The 17,363-nt window shown below is 47.0% G+C and overlaps 1 protein-coding gene across 4 annotated transcripts in view; it reads left to right on the forward strand.

Annotated features, from left to right (window-relative positions):
* The window catches only part of TNIK (TRAF2 and NCK interacting kinase), a 164,512-nt gene that overhangs the window by 18,013 nt on the left and 129,136 nt on the right, over positions 1 to 17,363 (forward strand). For all 4 annotated transcript variants that reach the window (XM_074911924.1, XM_074911925.1, XM_074911926.1 and 1 more), the window contains exon 2: positions 10,224 to 10,289. In XM_074911924.1, the coding sequence (XP_074768025.1) occupies positions 10,224 to 10,289 (66 nt within the window). The remainder of the gene's footprint in view (positions 1 to 10,223; positions 10,290 to 17,363) is intronic.

Genomic DNA, 17,363 nt, shown 5'->3' on the forward strand with positions numbered 1-17,363 from the left:
TTTCTGAATTTACATGTGTTTCACAATGTAATAAGCCACCAAGAAATACAGAAGTCTTGCTATGGGAAATACTTTACGACCTGGCAGAAAATTAACTGCAAATCATTTCAGCAACTGTGGATTGTCTCTGACTTTCAGGCCGTTTTTTTTGGCGTGCGTTAGGCAGGAGCTTGCTTTTTGTTGTGGGACCTTGTTTCCTCCCCCCTGTTTAAGTGAGTGTCTGTCAAGACCAAACCTTCAGACTCCTACTGACTCTGGCATTACTGGAGACAGCTTGTGAAATGTAGGAAAAAGGTGAGAAGCCTTTCCTTCCCCTTCCCTACAACTTGTTAACTCTTGGGTGAGAAAGGTCTTTCCAGATGCAAAACATGCAAGTTAACATGTATTTGGTATTCTTTTAAATAATATTGCTGCTTTTTCAAGACAATTCTATGAAAAAAAGGTGTTTATAATGCAGTTTTGGGAGCTTAGTGAGTATGGTTGGGTTTTTTTACAGTCTTATTGGCTGCATCTTGCAGCATTCTGCCACTAGTTGAATGCTCAATAATCTGATGTAATTTGCTCCCTATATTGTCCTTTCTGAAACTATTGCTGCTGGCGAGTTCTCTGATCCTCTCCTGCTAACCAGCCCTTGCAGAACCAACTCTAAGGAGCTGATGAAAAGTGACAGGCAGTGGGTAAACTCTTCGAAAAGCACTGTACCAGCAGATAACTCCATCACCAGAGGATCTGTGAAAATTGGACTGGTGTGAGAAACTTGACTGAATTCAGTAGGGAGGTAGTGTTTCTCCATATATAGGGACTCTGCCTTGTTCTCAGCAAAATACTAAAAAGTAATAGCAATCACTTTAAACTGGGATGTAGTGATATCTGATGGGCAAGGCTCTCCACCCACATTGTCTCTCTTTAAGACCAATGTGTAACTCCTGCTCTGTTCAGAGGGCGTGAAGCAGCAGCTCCACAAGACCAAGCCCTCCCAGATGCAGTATCTTCTGGCTGTAATGCTCATCTGCTGCTGCTGGGTGACACGAATGGTCACAGCCCTGGCCCAGATGCCTTCTCAGTTCTGCCTTGGCTTTATGTCTCTCTGAAGCTCCTTGGCATGCATCCATCCATGCCTGGCCTGTCTGTTGGTTGTTGCATAGATCCCTGCTCTTGAAGGCTGTAGTCTATAGGTTGTTGGTGTCACAATGACACAGCTGTCTCATCCCTGTCAACTCCCTGGTCAGTTTAGCCCATGGCCTCAACCATAACTTAAAAGCAGACACAGAGGTGCAAACCCATCCTATTTTAAAAAGCAAAGGGTTTTAAGATTGCTTTGGTTTTTTGCTCCTGAATGCATCTGGAAGCAAGATGTTCTCCCATTTTAAGGCATTCCTCTGGCCACAACTCCAACCATAAGGAAGGAGCAAGGTTGTCTTTTCTTGACAAAGGCAGTCCCAAATGACTGACCTCAACAGCCTCCCATGAGGGATGCAGAAGCTGGGATGTCCAGTCTGCAGTAACTTGGAAAGGTGCAAACTGGTTTCTGAGCTGTCACCCTACAAATGTCCACAGATCAAACAACACACGTGACCTGCTGTTGGAGACTGAATTTTTGCCTATGTGCGAGAGAGTGCTCTCTGCTTTTAGTGTGAGCTTGGCAACAACCTTGCTTTTCAAAGTGTGCCTCTAGGAGTGGTATGTTAAGAGACTGTAGTTCCTGAAACAGCTGCTTTGGTAAGTAATTAAACCAACTCCTCTGAGACCCCATAAACCTTTGACAGCATTTACTAGTAGGTAGCAATTTCAGCTTGATGCAAACATTTGCTGGCTGAGGTGAAACTCTTTATTTCTCAGAGGATTGAGATCTAAACATTTAGGAATAATATCTTATTGGTCTGAAACTGCAGATAAGTGACTTCCAGTGAGGAGAGTGTCCAGCTGCTGTGCTCTAATTGATGTCTGCATCCGAAGAAGTGTGGTACAATACTACTAGTGACTTTAGATCTTCTGGGGACTATAGATATGATTTATAATTGGCACTGTAGCTTTTTAGAGACAGTGAGCTTAGCCAAGCCTTTTATATATTGTCCCGTTGAAGTTGTGTGCTTGAATTAGGCATATGTTGAAGTGGCTGATCGTACTGAGGCTGCATTCATCTAACATCACGTTGAAAACCTCGGGGTTCGCTTAGCGGTAGTGCTTTTGCTGGTGCGTCTGGACTCACTGACTTCTAACTCTTCTAGATGAACAGTCTCCTGCGAACTGGAAGGAGGGCTTGTCATACAACTGCAAACAATTTGTGAAGCCCAGATGTAGAATCTGCTGTAGAGCTTTAAAAATGAGAAAGGATTGTTTGATTGGGAGGGATTCCAACTTCAAATGAAGACTAAGTACAATTGTATTGTCTTAAGGGGTATGGAATATCTCAGCATCTTCTTGTCATGGTGAGACTCATGGAGGTGAGATGTTGGTCTTCATCAGCTTCAAGTCAAAACTTGTTGCCTCTTGTTTGAGTGACATCAGAATGGGATGGAGTCACCTTGTTGCTAGTGAAGCTTAGGTCAGGCTTTTGAAGGAATGGAGAAAAGGCTTGGTCCCTTTTTGATTAGTGTAATTGTGTAGTTTGTGGACGGCTTTTCCTTAGACTGGGCTGCTCCAGCGTGCCCTGTTGAGGCAAGGTTAGCTTTATATATGTCAGTGTAGTCATTGTTGTCCTTTACTGGTATTGCTACTGCATTTTGGACTGTGGGACCAGCTGTCTGCGGTGGTACAAATACATCATCTTGGTTTGGTAAATCTTTGTTTCCAGGTCTGTGCGTGTTCCTTACTGGATTGGAACTCCCATATTTCATATTTGTGGAATGTACAGAATGGCTGCTTTTTCTGTTGACTTGCTAGGAAGGAGAAACTAGGTCAGAAGAACTCTGATTTTGTATGTGCTAGTCTGTGATCAGGAAATCTGGAATAGTCAATATATTGTAGCTTCAGTGGCTTGGCCTCGGCAAGATCAAGTGGGACTGGACTGCATAAGTGCATTGGGGGGGTTTCTTCCTTTTCTTCCTTCAGCTGTGGTGTTGGCTATACCTTTGGCGGATGGCTGCACATCCACACTTATGACTTAAGTTGAACAGGTAGTAGTTAAAGGAGTAATCCAGCTTTATTGACTGAAAAGCCCAATGTGGTGATTAGTTCTTATTGAATTTTGCTGTTGCCAACTACTGGCAGGTCTTAACATTTTGGAAAGCAAAGAGATGTGTGTGTGATGGCTGGAGCTCTGCTTCAGCGAGAAGCTAGGGAGAGGAGTGTTGGAGACCCGAGAGGCTGATTTATGGTTTAGGAAGAGGAGATGGGCAGAGCACTGAAGTGGCTCTCAGTAGAGGTGGAGAAATGGCTCCTCATGAGATGCTGAAGAGGAATGGTTCAAATAGATTTGTAAACAGGCTTCTCTCAGCTGTCAAGTGAGGAAATTTTTCTCCTGTTAATAACATAGCCTTGACAACAGTTTTTCTTATGCTGTATAGGAGTGTTGTTTCTTAACTAACATCTTCGTTTAAGATACAGAGTTGGGTGTTTGGGGGTGAGGGAGGACAAACTGCTTCTTCAAAATGAAAACAAAACCCTCAGAGAGTTCCTTATTACTCTTCCAAGTAGAGCAGCTTGTATTGCTTGAGTAGGCAGGAGGTGCAGTGGTAGATGGCATTGATGATAGCTTGTCTTGTGAGTCTCTGGATGGGTGGGCGAAGGAGGGGAAAAGTACCAAAGCTAGGAGGAGAATACGTGAGATTAAGCAGTCCCTGTGAGGGCTGAATAGCATCCTGTAGTCCAGCATGATGCTGCTTCATTACTTGGTTTGTAACCAAAGCAAAATATTTTTGTAATAATGTGCAGCCTGATGAGTTTTTTTTACACTGCTTTAATTAATGGGCGGGCTTAGGGCTATGTCTGTGTGGTGCGAAGGCAGTGTTTGAAGCTCAAAAAGGTAATGTCCCCAACCTCTTTTTCTGGAAGTTCCCAGTAACTCGATCAATATTTTGTTGCCTTGGCCTTTGCCTTCCTGCTTTACTTGCTGTTGTCTGCAGTTTTATTAGCAATACTCTCCTAGCTTGTGTGGTCAGTCTTTGTATTACTCACAGGGCTGTTAACTAGCAGTGCCTCGGAGATGAAGACAACTAGTAGATTACTAAAAAGCAACTGTGTCTTCAAGTGTTCTTCAGACCTGCCATTTTTCTCTGATTACGTGTCATTTGGGGTAGCATCCCCAAGGTGATCTGGACCCTGTTCTGTCCAGTCATACAAGTGCTTCAATTTCTACTGTAGAAGCCAGTGTAAAAAGTATGGCAAGAGGGGTTAGCTGATGTGTCTGCAGAGGGAATAGCAGCTGACTTCTTAGAGCTTGCGACTGCTCAGATCCTGAAGCTTGGCAGACGTGCATGGCTGTCTAGGGAGCCTCTGGCTTTGCTAACATGAAGGATGGCTTTGCAGAGTATGGCACAGCTCAGTCATTTGGCCTTGAGAAACAAAATCTGGGCTAGTATGTGAACTAAAGGCTTGACCCTTACACTCATTCCTCATAGTGATGTTTTGCATAATCAGAAATACATTACCCTGACAACAATTTGACATGGTGAATTGCTGATGGGCCTTTTACTTTCTCCTGCATTCCTCATGGAGACTTTTCTCACACGCTGAATGAGCTTCCTCTCCTGGTTGGAGCTTGGTGGGATAAGAAGACTCAGCTTTCTCTAGGCAGTGGTGTCCGTACGCTGTATCTTAAGACAACTGCTTGTGTTGAGAGTGCTGCCCACTGCCTTCATGCCAAGCTGCGTGCTATGGCTCTCCTGTGCACGCAGGCTTTGTGTGCTGTGCCATTGCTGTTCATTTACAGTAGCCAACTGCTGGGGGGGGAATGACCATTTGGTGCTTCCCAGTGCCAAAAGTCTCTCCTTGTGACTGCCAGGACCTGTCTAAACAGAGGCACCTGCTCACAGGCAGCGCTCACTCGTCTGGTATTGGTGGTCACGAGTAAATGGCTTTGTGAGCCTGCTTTGGTTCTTCAGGATGCCTGATCAGTTAATGGGATCTCCTCTTTAGGCTGTCTTATGGAGCTGTAAGGCAGAGGCTCATAAAATCCTCATGTTTGGAAAGGTTTAGTTGCACTGGCTTTATTCTTAGTGGTGATTAAAAAACCTCACCTAGTGCTGTGGCGTTGCTTCAGCTAACTAGTGCCTGGGGATGCTTCTTTGTTACTGACCCATAACTGTGTGCTGCCTCCAGTTATGCAGTACATGTTCCTTCTCCAGGGTTATAACATTTGCTTAATGGCTGGTTATCTCCATGATTTTTTTGGCTGAAAGTTGTTATTAACTGCTCAGAATTGGGGGACTAAGTGCACAATTATTATAGAGGCTCTGATCTTTCGTTTCCCGTCCCATGCATTCACAGCAATCACAGTTTAATTGGTGTGCCCCTTGGTTCCTGAGCATCTCTCCACTGTCTCCTCATGTAACCCTTTGTTACATACCTTTTGTGTGGACTATAAGGGAGAAAAATGAGGGTCCTTCAAGGAAAATGAGAACTTTCGGTGTACAAACTGTGTATAAATGCTGCTTGTGTTTGTGGACATCTGCACGGCCACGTTTAAGGACAGGTAACTGGTGACCCACTAACTCGGTGCTCACCATAGCCAACACCAATACACACCTGTAGCCCTCAACCCTTAGCTGACTTAGCCCTGGATATGGATATTACTCTCTAAATAGTCTCCTCAAGCAAAATGTTGGCTCTTCTGTGCCTTGGGCTCCTTGAGAAGTCATGGTGTAGGCGAGGACATCTTTCAGATTTAGTTCGGCGGGGTCTGGATTAGGCAGAGCAGAGCAGTTTTAACCAGGAGCGTGCTGCTGCAAGCCCCACTGCAGCGTGCTCCACACCGATAAACCTTTCAAAAGGGATGCATGTTTTGTTGCTGAAACTTGGATACATTCTGCTTTATCATCCACATACAGAAGTCCCTTTTCTGATAATGCAGCAGTTTTAAATATACTGTTTATTGAAATAAAGTGGACTTTTTTTCCCCCCCACAATATTGCTGGAAAAGATGATGCTCTTGCTTTGTTCTGTTTCTTGGACTGGTTTTAGCCACTGAGACTCTGGTACCACTGATTTCCCTATGAGGCGGGTGAGGAGCATAACTTGAATTTGAGCCTGTCCTGACTGCAGCTGTGGAAGTAGGGTCAAATCCAGGCACAGTAGAGCTCGGGCGCCAGCCCATCCCTGGCTAGAGGACCATCACGTCAGCACAGCCCTTGCCACGGGTGCCACTATGTAAAACATTTCCCATCCCATAAGCAACTGAAAGATCCTCTTGTTGAGTGTTTCCTTGCTTTATGAAGAGCCCCGTGCTTGAGTTTGCTCCTATGTCTTCTGGCACAAATTCCAGGTAACTCGTCCTGCTCAAGGAGGCTTTGTGTGCCGTGGTGGGTGAGCAGCTGCGCCGGGGCCGGTGACACCTTCCTATGGAGAAAGCTACAGCTGGGCTCTTCTGGGAGCTGTGAGCCTACACCACCCCAGAGAGCTTACTTTTTAAAACTAAAAATAAGCTCTTCCTTTTCTTAGCAGGAAATGGTCGAGCTGTGCATCATTGCAGGTCTAAAATGGGAATAGCTGGTAGCGGGTGAGGTGCAAATGTCTGCCGGCATCCCTGCAGCTCTGCAACCCCTGCCTGGGTTTGTGGGGCTGCCCCTGCCCTGCCTGCCCCTTCTGGAGCTGACATGGGGGTGATGGGTGCTGCTGGACCCTATGGACCTGGGAAGAGGCTAACCTGGTCTGAAACTGGCCCTGCCTTGCCGCAGTGTGTGGGTGTCGAGGTCTCCCAAGCACATCCCTGGCTGGTGCAGTGTTTTGCATCTGCCCTTGCCCCTGCCTGCCTTCCTGCTTCCCTCTTTTGCTCAGGCAGGCAGGAGCGGGGGGACCCTCTCTTGGTGTAAGGGCTCTTGGTGAAGCCCTGGTGCTGCTACAACCCTACAAATCCTTTTCTGCCTGAAGCTAATGCAGAGCTAAAAATTATTTGTGTGTTTGTCTTAAATGCTGTTTTTTTCCCCCACTTTAAACACTGCAATCTTCTTTTCCTAAACTAACAGATCACCTCAATTTTTTCTTTTCCTAAACTAACAGATCACCTCAATTTTTTTCCTTTTATTTGTGGGTTTGCTATTTAGTCTGGATGTTTTCAGTTAAAAAAAAAATACAGTAGTGTTTGTAAAGGCAGTCTGGGGTGTGGGAAAAGGAGGCTGCTGTACCAGGAGGGTTGCAGCCTCACCGACTGCGGCTCCCTCCTCTCTGGGGAGAGAACATCAGGAGAAGGTGGTAGGTGCCAGGCTGGAAGCAGCTGTGTGTAAGGAGCTTTGAGGCCACCCCCAGCCAAGTGCAACTCAGCACTGAGCCCTGAGCTGCAGCACAGGCTATATTTGGTCTGAGATTACTCCCTGCTTGGCCTGGATTGGTCCCTGCCAGGGCTCTGCAGGGTGGATTTCTTTTCCTCTGGCTAACATAAAAGCCCCCATGCAGTGTGCTGCTGCATTTTCCTCCCTTGCTGTCCACTCCAGCCTGCCTCAGCTGCCGTTGCTGCTCTCTGGTCCCTTCCTGAAGCATCTCAGCTGGGGCTTTGTGGGGTGCAAGGTGCAGGATGTGCCCCTGGGGCCAGGGCCAGCCTCTTCCCCAGCAGCTATTAAGATGCAAAGCTCCTATTTAGGAACTGGTCCAGGGGAGGCCAGTGGAAAGAGGGATTTTATTTTTTTTCCCCCTCGTGCCCACCCCATCCTCTACTGTGTATTTTCTGGAAGGGCCATTAACACCACCTTATTCCTGGGCACTAACGGTGGCTGCTGGAGAGAAGCGTTGTCCCTTCGACTGCCTGCTGCATGGGAAGAAGCAGGGCTGAGGAGGGCAACGTGGCTGGGAGGAGAGATCAGCCCCCTCTGCTCACTGCAGGCGCAGTGCCGGCGTTCCCGGCATGTTGCCGTGTCTCTGCTGAGCTGGGGCTGCTTGTGCCAGCAGTCAGGGGAGCAGTGACACTCAGAGCTGTGCTGTGAGATGCCCAGTTACCTTGGCGAAGCTTCTGGAAAAACGTGGAGAGGAAACAGGATGGAGGGGGACATGCAGTGGAGAAATTGCTCGGTGGGTGGGAGCTGGAGCGGGAGCTGGGGGTGGTGGGAGCAGTGGGGGAAAGCCCTCCTGGTGCACGAGCTGACCTCAGATAGCACAAAGCTGCCCCGGCCAAAGTGGGGTCTGCAACCAAGTGATGGATGGACTTGGATAAATCTGATGGAGCAGCACCATGGCTGATGTTTGCACATTAAATTAGAGGAGTGGGAAGTGACCTGGGATGGCAGGAGGGGATACTCTGATTTGAGGATTTGTGGAAAGAGGTTGGAAAACATATTGTGAAGAGCAGTTCACTTTATCAGAAATGGCCAGCTGCATCCCTGGATGTTTCTCCAAAACTCCTGATCTGCCCTAGGCACAGCTTTCTTCTCCCCTAATCTCCTAGTGAGTATTCAAAAATAGATATACTGTAGCACTGGAAAAGCTTCTTTCAGAGTTGTTTCAGCACTGCAGAGAATAACCCTTAGGAAAGAAACTCAAAAAATAAAACAGCTGCTGCTGCTATGTTTCCTCCCCTACTTTCTCACCCAGTTTGTGGAAACCCAGTGTACCACCAGTTCCCTTTCCTGTCTGTTCATGGCATTTCCCTGCCCGGTCCCAAGGGGTGTCCTCACCCTGTCGAGATGCTGTGTGCTAGAAACCTGTTGTGCTGCAGCTTTACCTGCGGTGCCTGAGTGTCTGGTTTAGTTAGGGTATGTAGTTGGGGTGATCAGAGAGGTTGCTGTGACCCCACCATGGAGGTGTGCTGAACCCCGGCAGGTACGTGGCAACGCGTGTTCTGGACTGGGTGGAAATCTGTCTCAATCACATCAAGACTGGGATTGTTATGCTTCTCATCTGCTCTCAAAGACCCAGTATTTTGAGTTTTGGACCCAGAATTCATCTTGAGCTGATATGGGCTTTGTAATGAATGAAACCTTTCTGTTTGTAACGTGGTGATGGGTGTCCCTGTCCTGTCTCCTGAGGAGAGCTGCTGGCTGATCCTCCTCTGCCTGTTAGAGCCGCTCATTGACCCATCTGCATCCTCTCGGACCGCAGCTGGCAGCCCTTTGCTTACTGGGATGCCAAGTCGTTCTGTAACTCGTGACGCAAAATCCAGGAGGGAGGGTGGATGGTGGTGTGGGAGCCAGGGTCACCCATGCCATGGGTGGATGGGCTGGGGGGCCACAGGGGCACGCAGACCCCCGGGGTGCCGGGATGCCTCCGCATCCTCCAGCTTCCAGCAGGCTTGTGCTATCCAGAATTGGAGTGATGAGTACAGAAGGAGGAGGAGCGGAAGAGTATAAATAAAGCTTTTGGAAAGGGAAAACCCACCAAAAGGAGAAAATAGCAGTGCTGGTTTATTCTTTCCCCACCCTCCCTCGTACCTCTCAGATCGTATCGTCTTTCAACTGTGCTGGCGGGTGCACTCCAGCTTCTGCACGTGTGTGTGCTTGTGTGTGACTGCCCTTCCCCTAGCTGGGTACACACCGGGGAGAGGTGGGTCTGGGGACGGGTGTTGGTGCTTCAGTGCCACCTTCCAAATCGTTGTGTCCTTGCGTAGCGCTACCCTGGATATGCTCATCTCAGTTGACAAACCAGAATGTCAATGGCCAGAATGCACCAAACCAAAAATGACATTTAGACCAAGTAATATTAATGCTGCTGACCTCAGGAATAGACCTGGAAAACCCTGTTTTGAGCCCAAAAGTGACATCCTGCCAGTTTACTGCTTGTATTCCAAAGCTGATGCATAAGAAAACCTAAGTTCTAATAGCAAATAGTTGCTATTGTGTTTAGAAAAATACACTGAGGGTTCACATTTCAAGCAGATGATGGTCAAATGGATCAGTGCTCGCTCACAGACACCAGCCTGGCACCTCCCAGCCCCAGCACTGGAGGTGGGAGGCTGGCCAGAGCTGTGCTGCCTGCAGGGCTGCCACTGGGACAGCACCTCCTCACTGTGATGCTGGTCCTGGGGCTGCCCAAAAAACTTGAAGCACTCAAAACATTTCCAGTTGATCTTTGTCAAATGTTTATTTTTTGCAGAAATCTGTAAGTATTGCTTATTAATTTTTTTTTTCTTTCTTTTCTCCTAGGATCCTGCAGGAATCTTTGAACTGGTGGAGCTTGTTGGCAATGGTACCTATGGGCAGGTCTATAAGGTAAGGGCTCCACCTGAAGTGATCCTGTTTGCCTTGGCCATGCGTTGAACATGGAGCATCCCAGCACATCATCTTGGCTAGGTTTGACCTGCTTCAGGCCTGACAAGAGGCCTTGCTGAACTTGGGCTTTTTGGTCTTGTGTGCAAGTACCGTGTAACGCACAGAGCTTTTATAATAAGCAATTCATATTAGTTCTGAAACTGTCACTAAAAAATAAATCACTTTTTTTTTTCTTCTTCCCCCAGTTGCTTTTTATTGATTATATGATGAGGAGGGAGTGAAAAGTCTGTGCTTTAATAGATAAACCTCGATCTCTTCTAAGAGGAGTTTATGGCTGCAATAGGCTGCCAAATGAGTTTGCTACAGTCTAGTGCTCTGCTCGCATGCAGGCTGGCTGCCGCCCTTTCCACTGGCAGGAACCTGCTGCAGGAGAAAAAACACAACAGTCGGTAATAGGCTTGCTTTAAATTTCTATAAACATCTGGAAGCAGCTCTCCAAATGAGAATAGTGAGGGAACTGTGGCGAACAGAATTTTAAACTCAAGAACTTCCTTACAAGAATATTTAAAACATCCACCCTCTGCTAAATTTCATCACTTGTCCTAAACACCTCTTAGTTTGGGGGATTTCCAGAGTTTGTCATCTTGGTGGGGTCTTTTTGTGGATGATTCTTGTGGGGTTGCAGAGGGATTGAATTATTTCAAAGTCTGGGTTTAACTGCACTTAATATATGGTGGGGAGATGTTTCTCAGCATGCAGCATGTCCCAAATATTTTGGGTCTGCTGGGAGGCAATAGCTCCTCTGGGTCCCATTCTCCAAAAACTTCTGTATGTGTGGGTACAAGTTCTGTATATATGTGTGTACACAGAGATCATGTTTACCTGTCAAGCCCATATTATCTTTTGACTATAGAAAAAAATATATTTGTGTGCACTTACTTTGTTGCTTTGGAGGTACAGCTCTTGCCTGTCATGTGATGAAAGACAGTGAGCTGCCCCTGCTGAAGAGGAGAAGGGTACTTAAAAGGCTACTTGTCAGTAAACATTTGTTCTGAATTCTGGTTCCCCCATCCTCCCACTGCTGTAGGCTAATCCCATCAATATGAGGATAGAGGGATTGAAGTAAACCAAAGATGAACTGGAACTTCGGGACTTTCAAATGTGTGAATTTTTAAACAGGAATAATTTTAAAAAATAAAAACCAAACCAAAAACAAAATAAAAAAACCCCTCACACTAAAACTGTTCTTATCAAAGTTAAATTCGAGGGAGCCGTGCCCTCTGGTATTGGTTGTTTTTCCACCATGCACTCCCCGCCGTGGGAGCTCCCTTCTGAACTGTTTTTCTTCTCAGCTGCTAAAATAATGGTAGAGGGTGACCTAATTTTAAGTGGTGCATATTTCTAACAATCAGTGGAAACTATGCGCCTTTAACGGCCTTTTGAAAGCGTCATGTTTTTGTGGAGAGCAGAAGAGGGAAATAAGCTAGCTGATGCTGGCGCTGCTGGTTGCACGGCTCTGCTGATCAGGTTTCCTCTTGCTGTGTTTGATTCTTCGGTGCATCTGTATGTTACCTCAAAGTGGGGAAAAACCACCCAGAAATGTCCAAGTGTAGCCTTTCTGGTAAGTGAACGCTTGAACACTTCTGTGTTCCCCTTTTCTCCGGCTGTACAAGAAAAAAATATTTCTCTTAACTGTTTTTTAACTTGCTGGAGTAATCGGATTGTCCTCGGTGTGATTCACTTGGTACCAGTGCCAGACGGGATGGTGATGGGAGGGGGGAGTGCTGCTGTCCAAACCAAATTAGTAAGTATTGAGGTATGAGTTCAGGCTAAGACTGACTTCAGAGCTCTCTTAAACTGAAATCTTGGAGTAGCACCCGCTCTATAAACAAAAGGAGACTATGATATAAAGCATACATAACTGTTTATGGTGTTCTGCCCTAAAGCCCAGCACAGGAATAAGATCTCTGCAATTCTTCTTCTTCGGATACCACTACTGTTATTTATCTCTTGCGGCAAAGCCAATGGATCAACTTTAAAGACACACAGGCCTTCTGTCTCCTTTCTAAATCAGCCTTTAGCAGTGGTCTATACCTAGGAGCAGTGTCCTGCGTAATGAGATTCTTGTTTCACTCCCATTTCAAACCATCTCAGGCCGGGCTGGGGTACTCGCACCCCTCTGTGCTGGTGGTACCCCCAGTGCACGTTGCTGATCTCTTAGAGGCTGTGTGTGCCTCTAGTTGTATTTTTAGATGTGGAGGGAATACTTCATTGTCGTGCCTGCTCTGGTGCTGTATTTCTAGCCTGAGCTTTGCAAGTCCTGTGCTCTCTGCCAGGAGCGGTCACCCAGTGAGCATCGCCTCCCCTTCACGTGGCTGAAGGGCAGTGAAGTTATTCCAGGCAGGGAAGAGCATCTTATGTTTGTATGCTGCAAGACCCCTGAAGCAGGCCTGCAGCCCTGATGTTTCCTCCAGAAAACTTGATGTAGCAGCCAGCTCTAAGGCTGCTGCGTGGCCGTATTTGTGTTGGGAGACTACAGGTCTGTGGTAACCACCTGGCCTGCCCAGGGACTGGAGGGACACATGCAAGGTGCAAACCTCCCATTAATCCTATAGGATAAAGTGCACGGTTACATTGTTGTGACTATGATATCGCAGCCTGACAGGGTGGGGAGCCTGAGAAATGTGTGGTAGTACCACAGTCAGAGGAGCTATCAGAGAGCAGCGGTTCATGGAGCCAGCCTCAGGATCCGCCGTGTTGGAGAGGTTGGGGAGCCCCTGCCACAGCATGTGCCTTCTTGCTCACAGGAGACAAGCCATATTGGCCAAGTGTGATGCACACTAAGAGCTCCCAAAGGGAGTGTACCCCTCTGCCGAAGCGTGGGCATCGGGGTGAACCTCGCTGCACATCTTGCTTTGATCCTGCTCTCTGCGTTGTGACTTGAAGATCCTTTTCAGGTGGGGCACAATGCTTCTGTAAATTAAAGCTGTGTTCTCTTGGGCTCTAGAGGCAAAGATATCTCATTCAGACTGATCTCTATTTTCAAGTAAAGGCCTTTATTTGCTCAGGACTGCAGGTTAAAACAGCACTTTGGTGCTTCCCAGCTCTGGCCATAGCCCAGTGACACCTGAACGCCGCAGGAGCCCTCGGCAGTGACCCACTCTGCTCTCTCCCCTCTAGTCCCAGTCACAAGCTCTTCACTTTGGATAATTGCAGAGAGAAGTAACATTCCTTGTTTGCTGCTTAACAATCTCTTGTGAATAGCTTGATTTTTATTTTAATGAGGGACCGCACCGGTGAGGGTTTATCTCTCTAATTGAATCAGAAGCTTTTCTTTATTTTTTAATAAACCTGCATCTAATGTTACAGATTGTAAACTGATAAAAGGCTGAGAGCTTGTTAGCTCCCGTGCCAGGCATTGTTGCACTAGTGAATTTTTGTGTCCTTGGATTTTGGTGTTTTTTTGGTGTTTTTTTTTTTTTATTTAAGGTGCTTAAAGAAATGGCTCACAGGAAGTTAATGAGTTGGACTTGGGGAATTGAGCCTCACTTTTTTAGCAGCTAGCTGATGGCTGAAAGCAAAATTGTAAGCACAAAAATCACCAAGATCCTTTAGAGCATTATCTAAAGTGTGAGGAAACGCTGCTTTTATGTTCCAGAACGTTATTATTACTGCTTATCTCTACTTTGCATTAGAGAGCAAGCAAAAAGTCCTTAAAATACTGTGTATGCTTAGATTGCCAGGATAAATCACAGCATCAGGGCCACAACCACTGGTGTGTCAAACACCAATAAAAACGGAGGTTGAAAGTAAAAGGTTATTAGGCTACTCAGAAATACCTTTTCAACAGATCATTACAAAGCTGGGGGAAGACCTGCAGTGGGCTGCTTATCGTGAACTGAATATATTAAAACCCAAAGCAATCCCCTGGTGTTTTTAGACCTGCTTGCCCATGGGCGTTCACACGCTGGCCCGTGCATAGCATCACCAAAGCAGCGTTTTGATGCAAGCCTTTGCAACAGTGAAAAAAAATCAGTAAATAGGTCAGATGGTAACTTTTGCCTCTCTCATCTTGTGTTGTTTTACAGTGTTGAATGGGGAAATAAATGATGTTGAGATTGCATACTCACGTGCTTCTTCCCAACCGTACCAGGAGGACAACGGTCATTAATGCCAAGTGCTGCTTTGCTGAGTGCCCTGGGGATGCGGTTCTCCATTTACAGCTTTAGCAAGGCTTTATTTTACAGGCTACAAGTTACAGTACTGTGGGCTAACTCCATAACTGCACAATAACTATTGATTGTTTAATTAGCTGGTAAATGCCATATAATCGCTAAGCCATTACGCAGCATTATTCTGTGCTCTAATTTAGAGCGTGTGGGATCCGTGAACCACAAGTCTCACAGCTTGTGGCTCCCCAGGGAGCTCCTCCACTGTCATCGTGGGATGGGGCAGAGCAGGCACCTCTAGGAGCCGCCTCAGGGTGCCACCAGCCACCTCCAGACAGGGTGCCTGGCCATGGGCTGTCCTTGTCCTCCACCAGCCCAAGTCAGGCAGCCATTTGAAGACGACACAATTTTTGCAGTTACTCTTTGTTGCACTGTGTTGTGTCTGTCTGGGATATGTGGTGGAAAAGGATGAAGAAACGCATTTTGTCAGGGTTGATTTATTTATTACCCAGCTAGCATTTGCCAGAAGCCAGGACTGATCCACCGAGGCAGCCCCCCCCCCCCAGTTTGATCCAGTAGATGTACATGTTGAGATGTGTGGGTATGAGAGAGTGAATAAAGCATTTGAAATCCAAGGTTGCCCATTGCTGGATAGCTGGGAGCAGCAGGGCTGTTGGGAGACTTTGGTCCCTGAGAATGTCCCAAGTGCAAGCCTGTGCTCAGCACGATTGTCCTGGAGTTTGCAGATGCCAAACGAGGAGGGATAATGTGTCTTGCCCTTCCACGTGCTGTTTGTGGGCTCCCTTGCCCAGCAGCATCCTTTTATGAGGCACCCATGGGTATCCCGCCACTGCAGGCTGGTGAGGTAGCAGGTGAATATTCTAAAGAAAGGCTTTTATGAGATTTTTTTGTTTTTTATTTTTTTTGAAGGAGGGGTATGGGAAGATAGCTAATGTGCAGTCTGTGCCATGTTTAGCCTGCCTGAGGTCCGGCTCAGCCTGACTGCTGCTGATCGAGCACTGGGCCCTTGCATCAGCCCTTGTGAGAACAGAGACTCTGCAGGTTCCTGGGTCATTGTTAGCAGTTCAGATAATTAGCCTGAGTCAAGAATGACATTAATTGTTTTTAATAATCAGTTGTTTTATTGTTTCTCTTTACAAAAGGCTGGTGGTCAATAGTTTCATAATTAATGACCGTTGCTTTTAGCCATGTGGAAGAGTTACCATGCTGCACTCAATTAATATTTCCTGGGGATTGTTGCTGTAAAGAATTAATCTTGGTTTACACACGCAGCTTTTGTAGCTGAAGACTGACTGCTGTGTCTTGCTTGAGAGACCGGGCTGAGTGCCTGCACTGCCTGCAGACCGGGTTGCACCGCTGGCCACCCCTTGTCCAGACACCCATCCTGCACTGGTGGCTACTGTGGGGTGGTCCTGAGCACACCAAGGGCACCTGGTCATCGCTTTCACGAGATACTGAAGGAATTCAGAGCTCCATCATCTTGCAATTTAAACCAAGAGCTTCAACCCTAGACAGCCAGCTATTGCCTTTGAAGCTGCATTGTAACCGTTTCCCTTTTCCACCTACTTGTGGTTTATGAAATGAACTTGTGAGGTTGGGTGTGACTTGGGCCAGATAAGTTCTTCTAGAGTCTTATCCTTGGCTTTGGGTCTTTTTTCTGTTTTCAACCTCTTCAGAGAGAGCTTTTACTGCACAGCAGGGCTGGCTGAGCGTAACGACATGTGTGTGTATGTGAGTAGCCATCCCTTGTCATGGTCTGACAGTCTCTGCAAACTGAGGCAAACACATGAGGAGTTGGCAGCCTTGGATTTGGGTGGCTCCCCAGCTTTCCCTGTGTTTTGGTGCTGCACTGAGGGCCTGCTCCATCGGGCTGGGACAGGGAAGCTCCTTGCCTCTGCCCCACTGGGGCAGCAGAGCAGTTAATCAGTGCCGAGCTGATGTGCCCTATCCAGGGCTGCTCTTTCCACTGGGATGGTTTTGGTGCTGGCTGGGACTGCTCACATCCATGTCCAGATATGGACCTGTAGGCAGACACCTCCCGCCTGGCATCTCCAAGGTCGTGTAAGGGCTGTACGAGCGTGAATGGATTTGTGAGACTTACAAGCTGCTTTATAATCCTTCCATATTACAAGCACAGTATTAAATATGAAGCCATTGCTTCCGCTGGGATGGCTCCCTGTGCCGGCAGGGGATGGTGGTGCTGCAGTGTGAGGATGCTCACTGGGGCAGGGGGCTCCGCTGCTCCCACAGGCATCGGCTTGTGCGTGGTGCTGGGCTTTTATCAGCTCTTACCGGGTCACAGGAAGGGGCTGGGCTGGCATACTGGTATGTGATAATGTATGCTAGCGGTATCAGAAGGAAAACGGGCGACCTCAATTTATCAGCTTCCCTACGATGTCAAAATATCTGTAGAAGAGAAGGTCCTTTCCTTGCTGACTCAAATGGATTGTGTGTGTTTCTGAGACGGGGACTTGTTTTTGCTATGCAGGCAGGGAAGTCTTAGCTGGAAAATGCTTAAAATGATGTTTTACTTTTTTTTTAAAGGGAAAAAAAAAAAAGAAAAAGCTTTGTTACCAGAGCAACTGGTACATCTTGTGCTGCTTCACTTCTCTGAAACAGAGAGAGCCCTCAGCCCTCCCTCCCCCCAAGAAACCAGCCCACACACACCTACACGCCAATATGTCACATTAACTTTGCTGCTTTCTGAATAATGTAAGGGAAAGGTGCTTTTCACATTTCAGTCCTATAGAATGCAGGTTATAAAAGGTGATTACAAATGTTCCTGTATTGCCTCTCTTTTAGTCTCTGTTCCCTTTCCCCGCCTCTGGAGTTTGTGATGTGAAAGGGCAGGGTGAAGGTCAGGAGCAGACCAATATGTCTGTGA

Source organism: Athene noctua, chromosome 8 (assembly GCF_965140245.1).
Source record: "Athene noctua chromosome 8, bAthNoc1.hap1.1, whole genome shotgun sequence".
Lineage (NCBI taxonomy): Eukaryota > Metazoa > Chordata > Aves > Strigiformes > Strigidae > Athene > Athene noctua.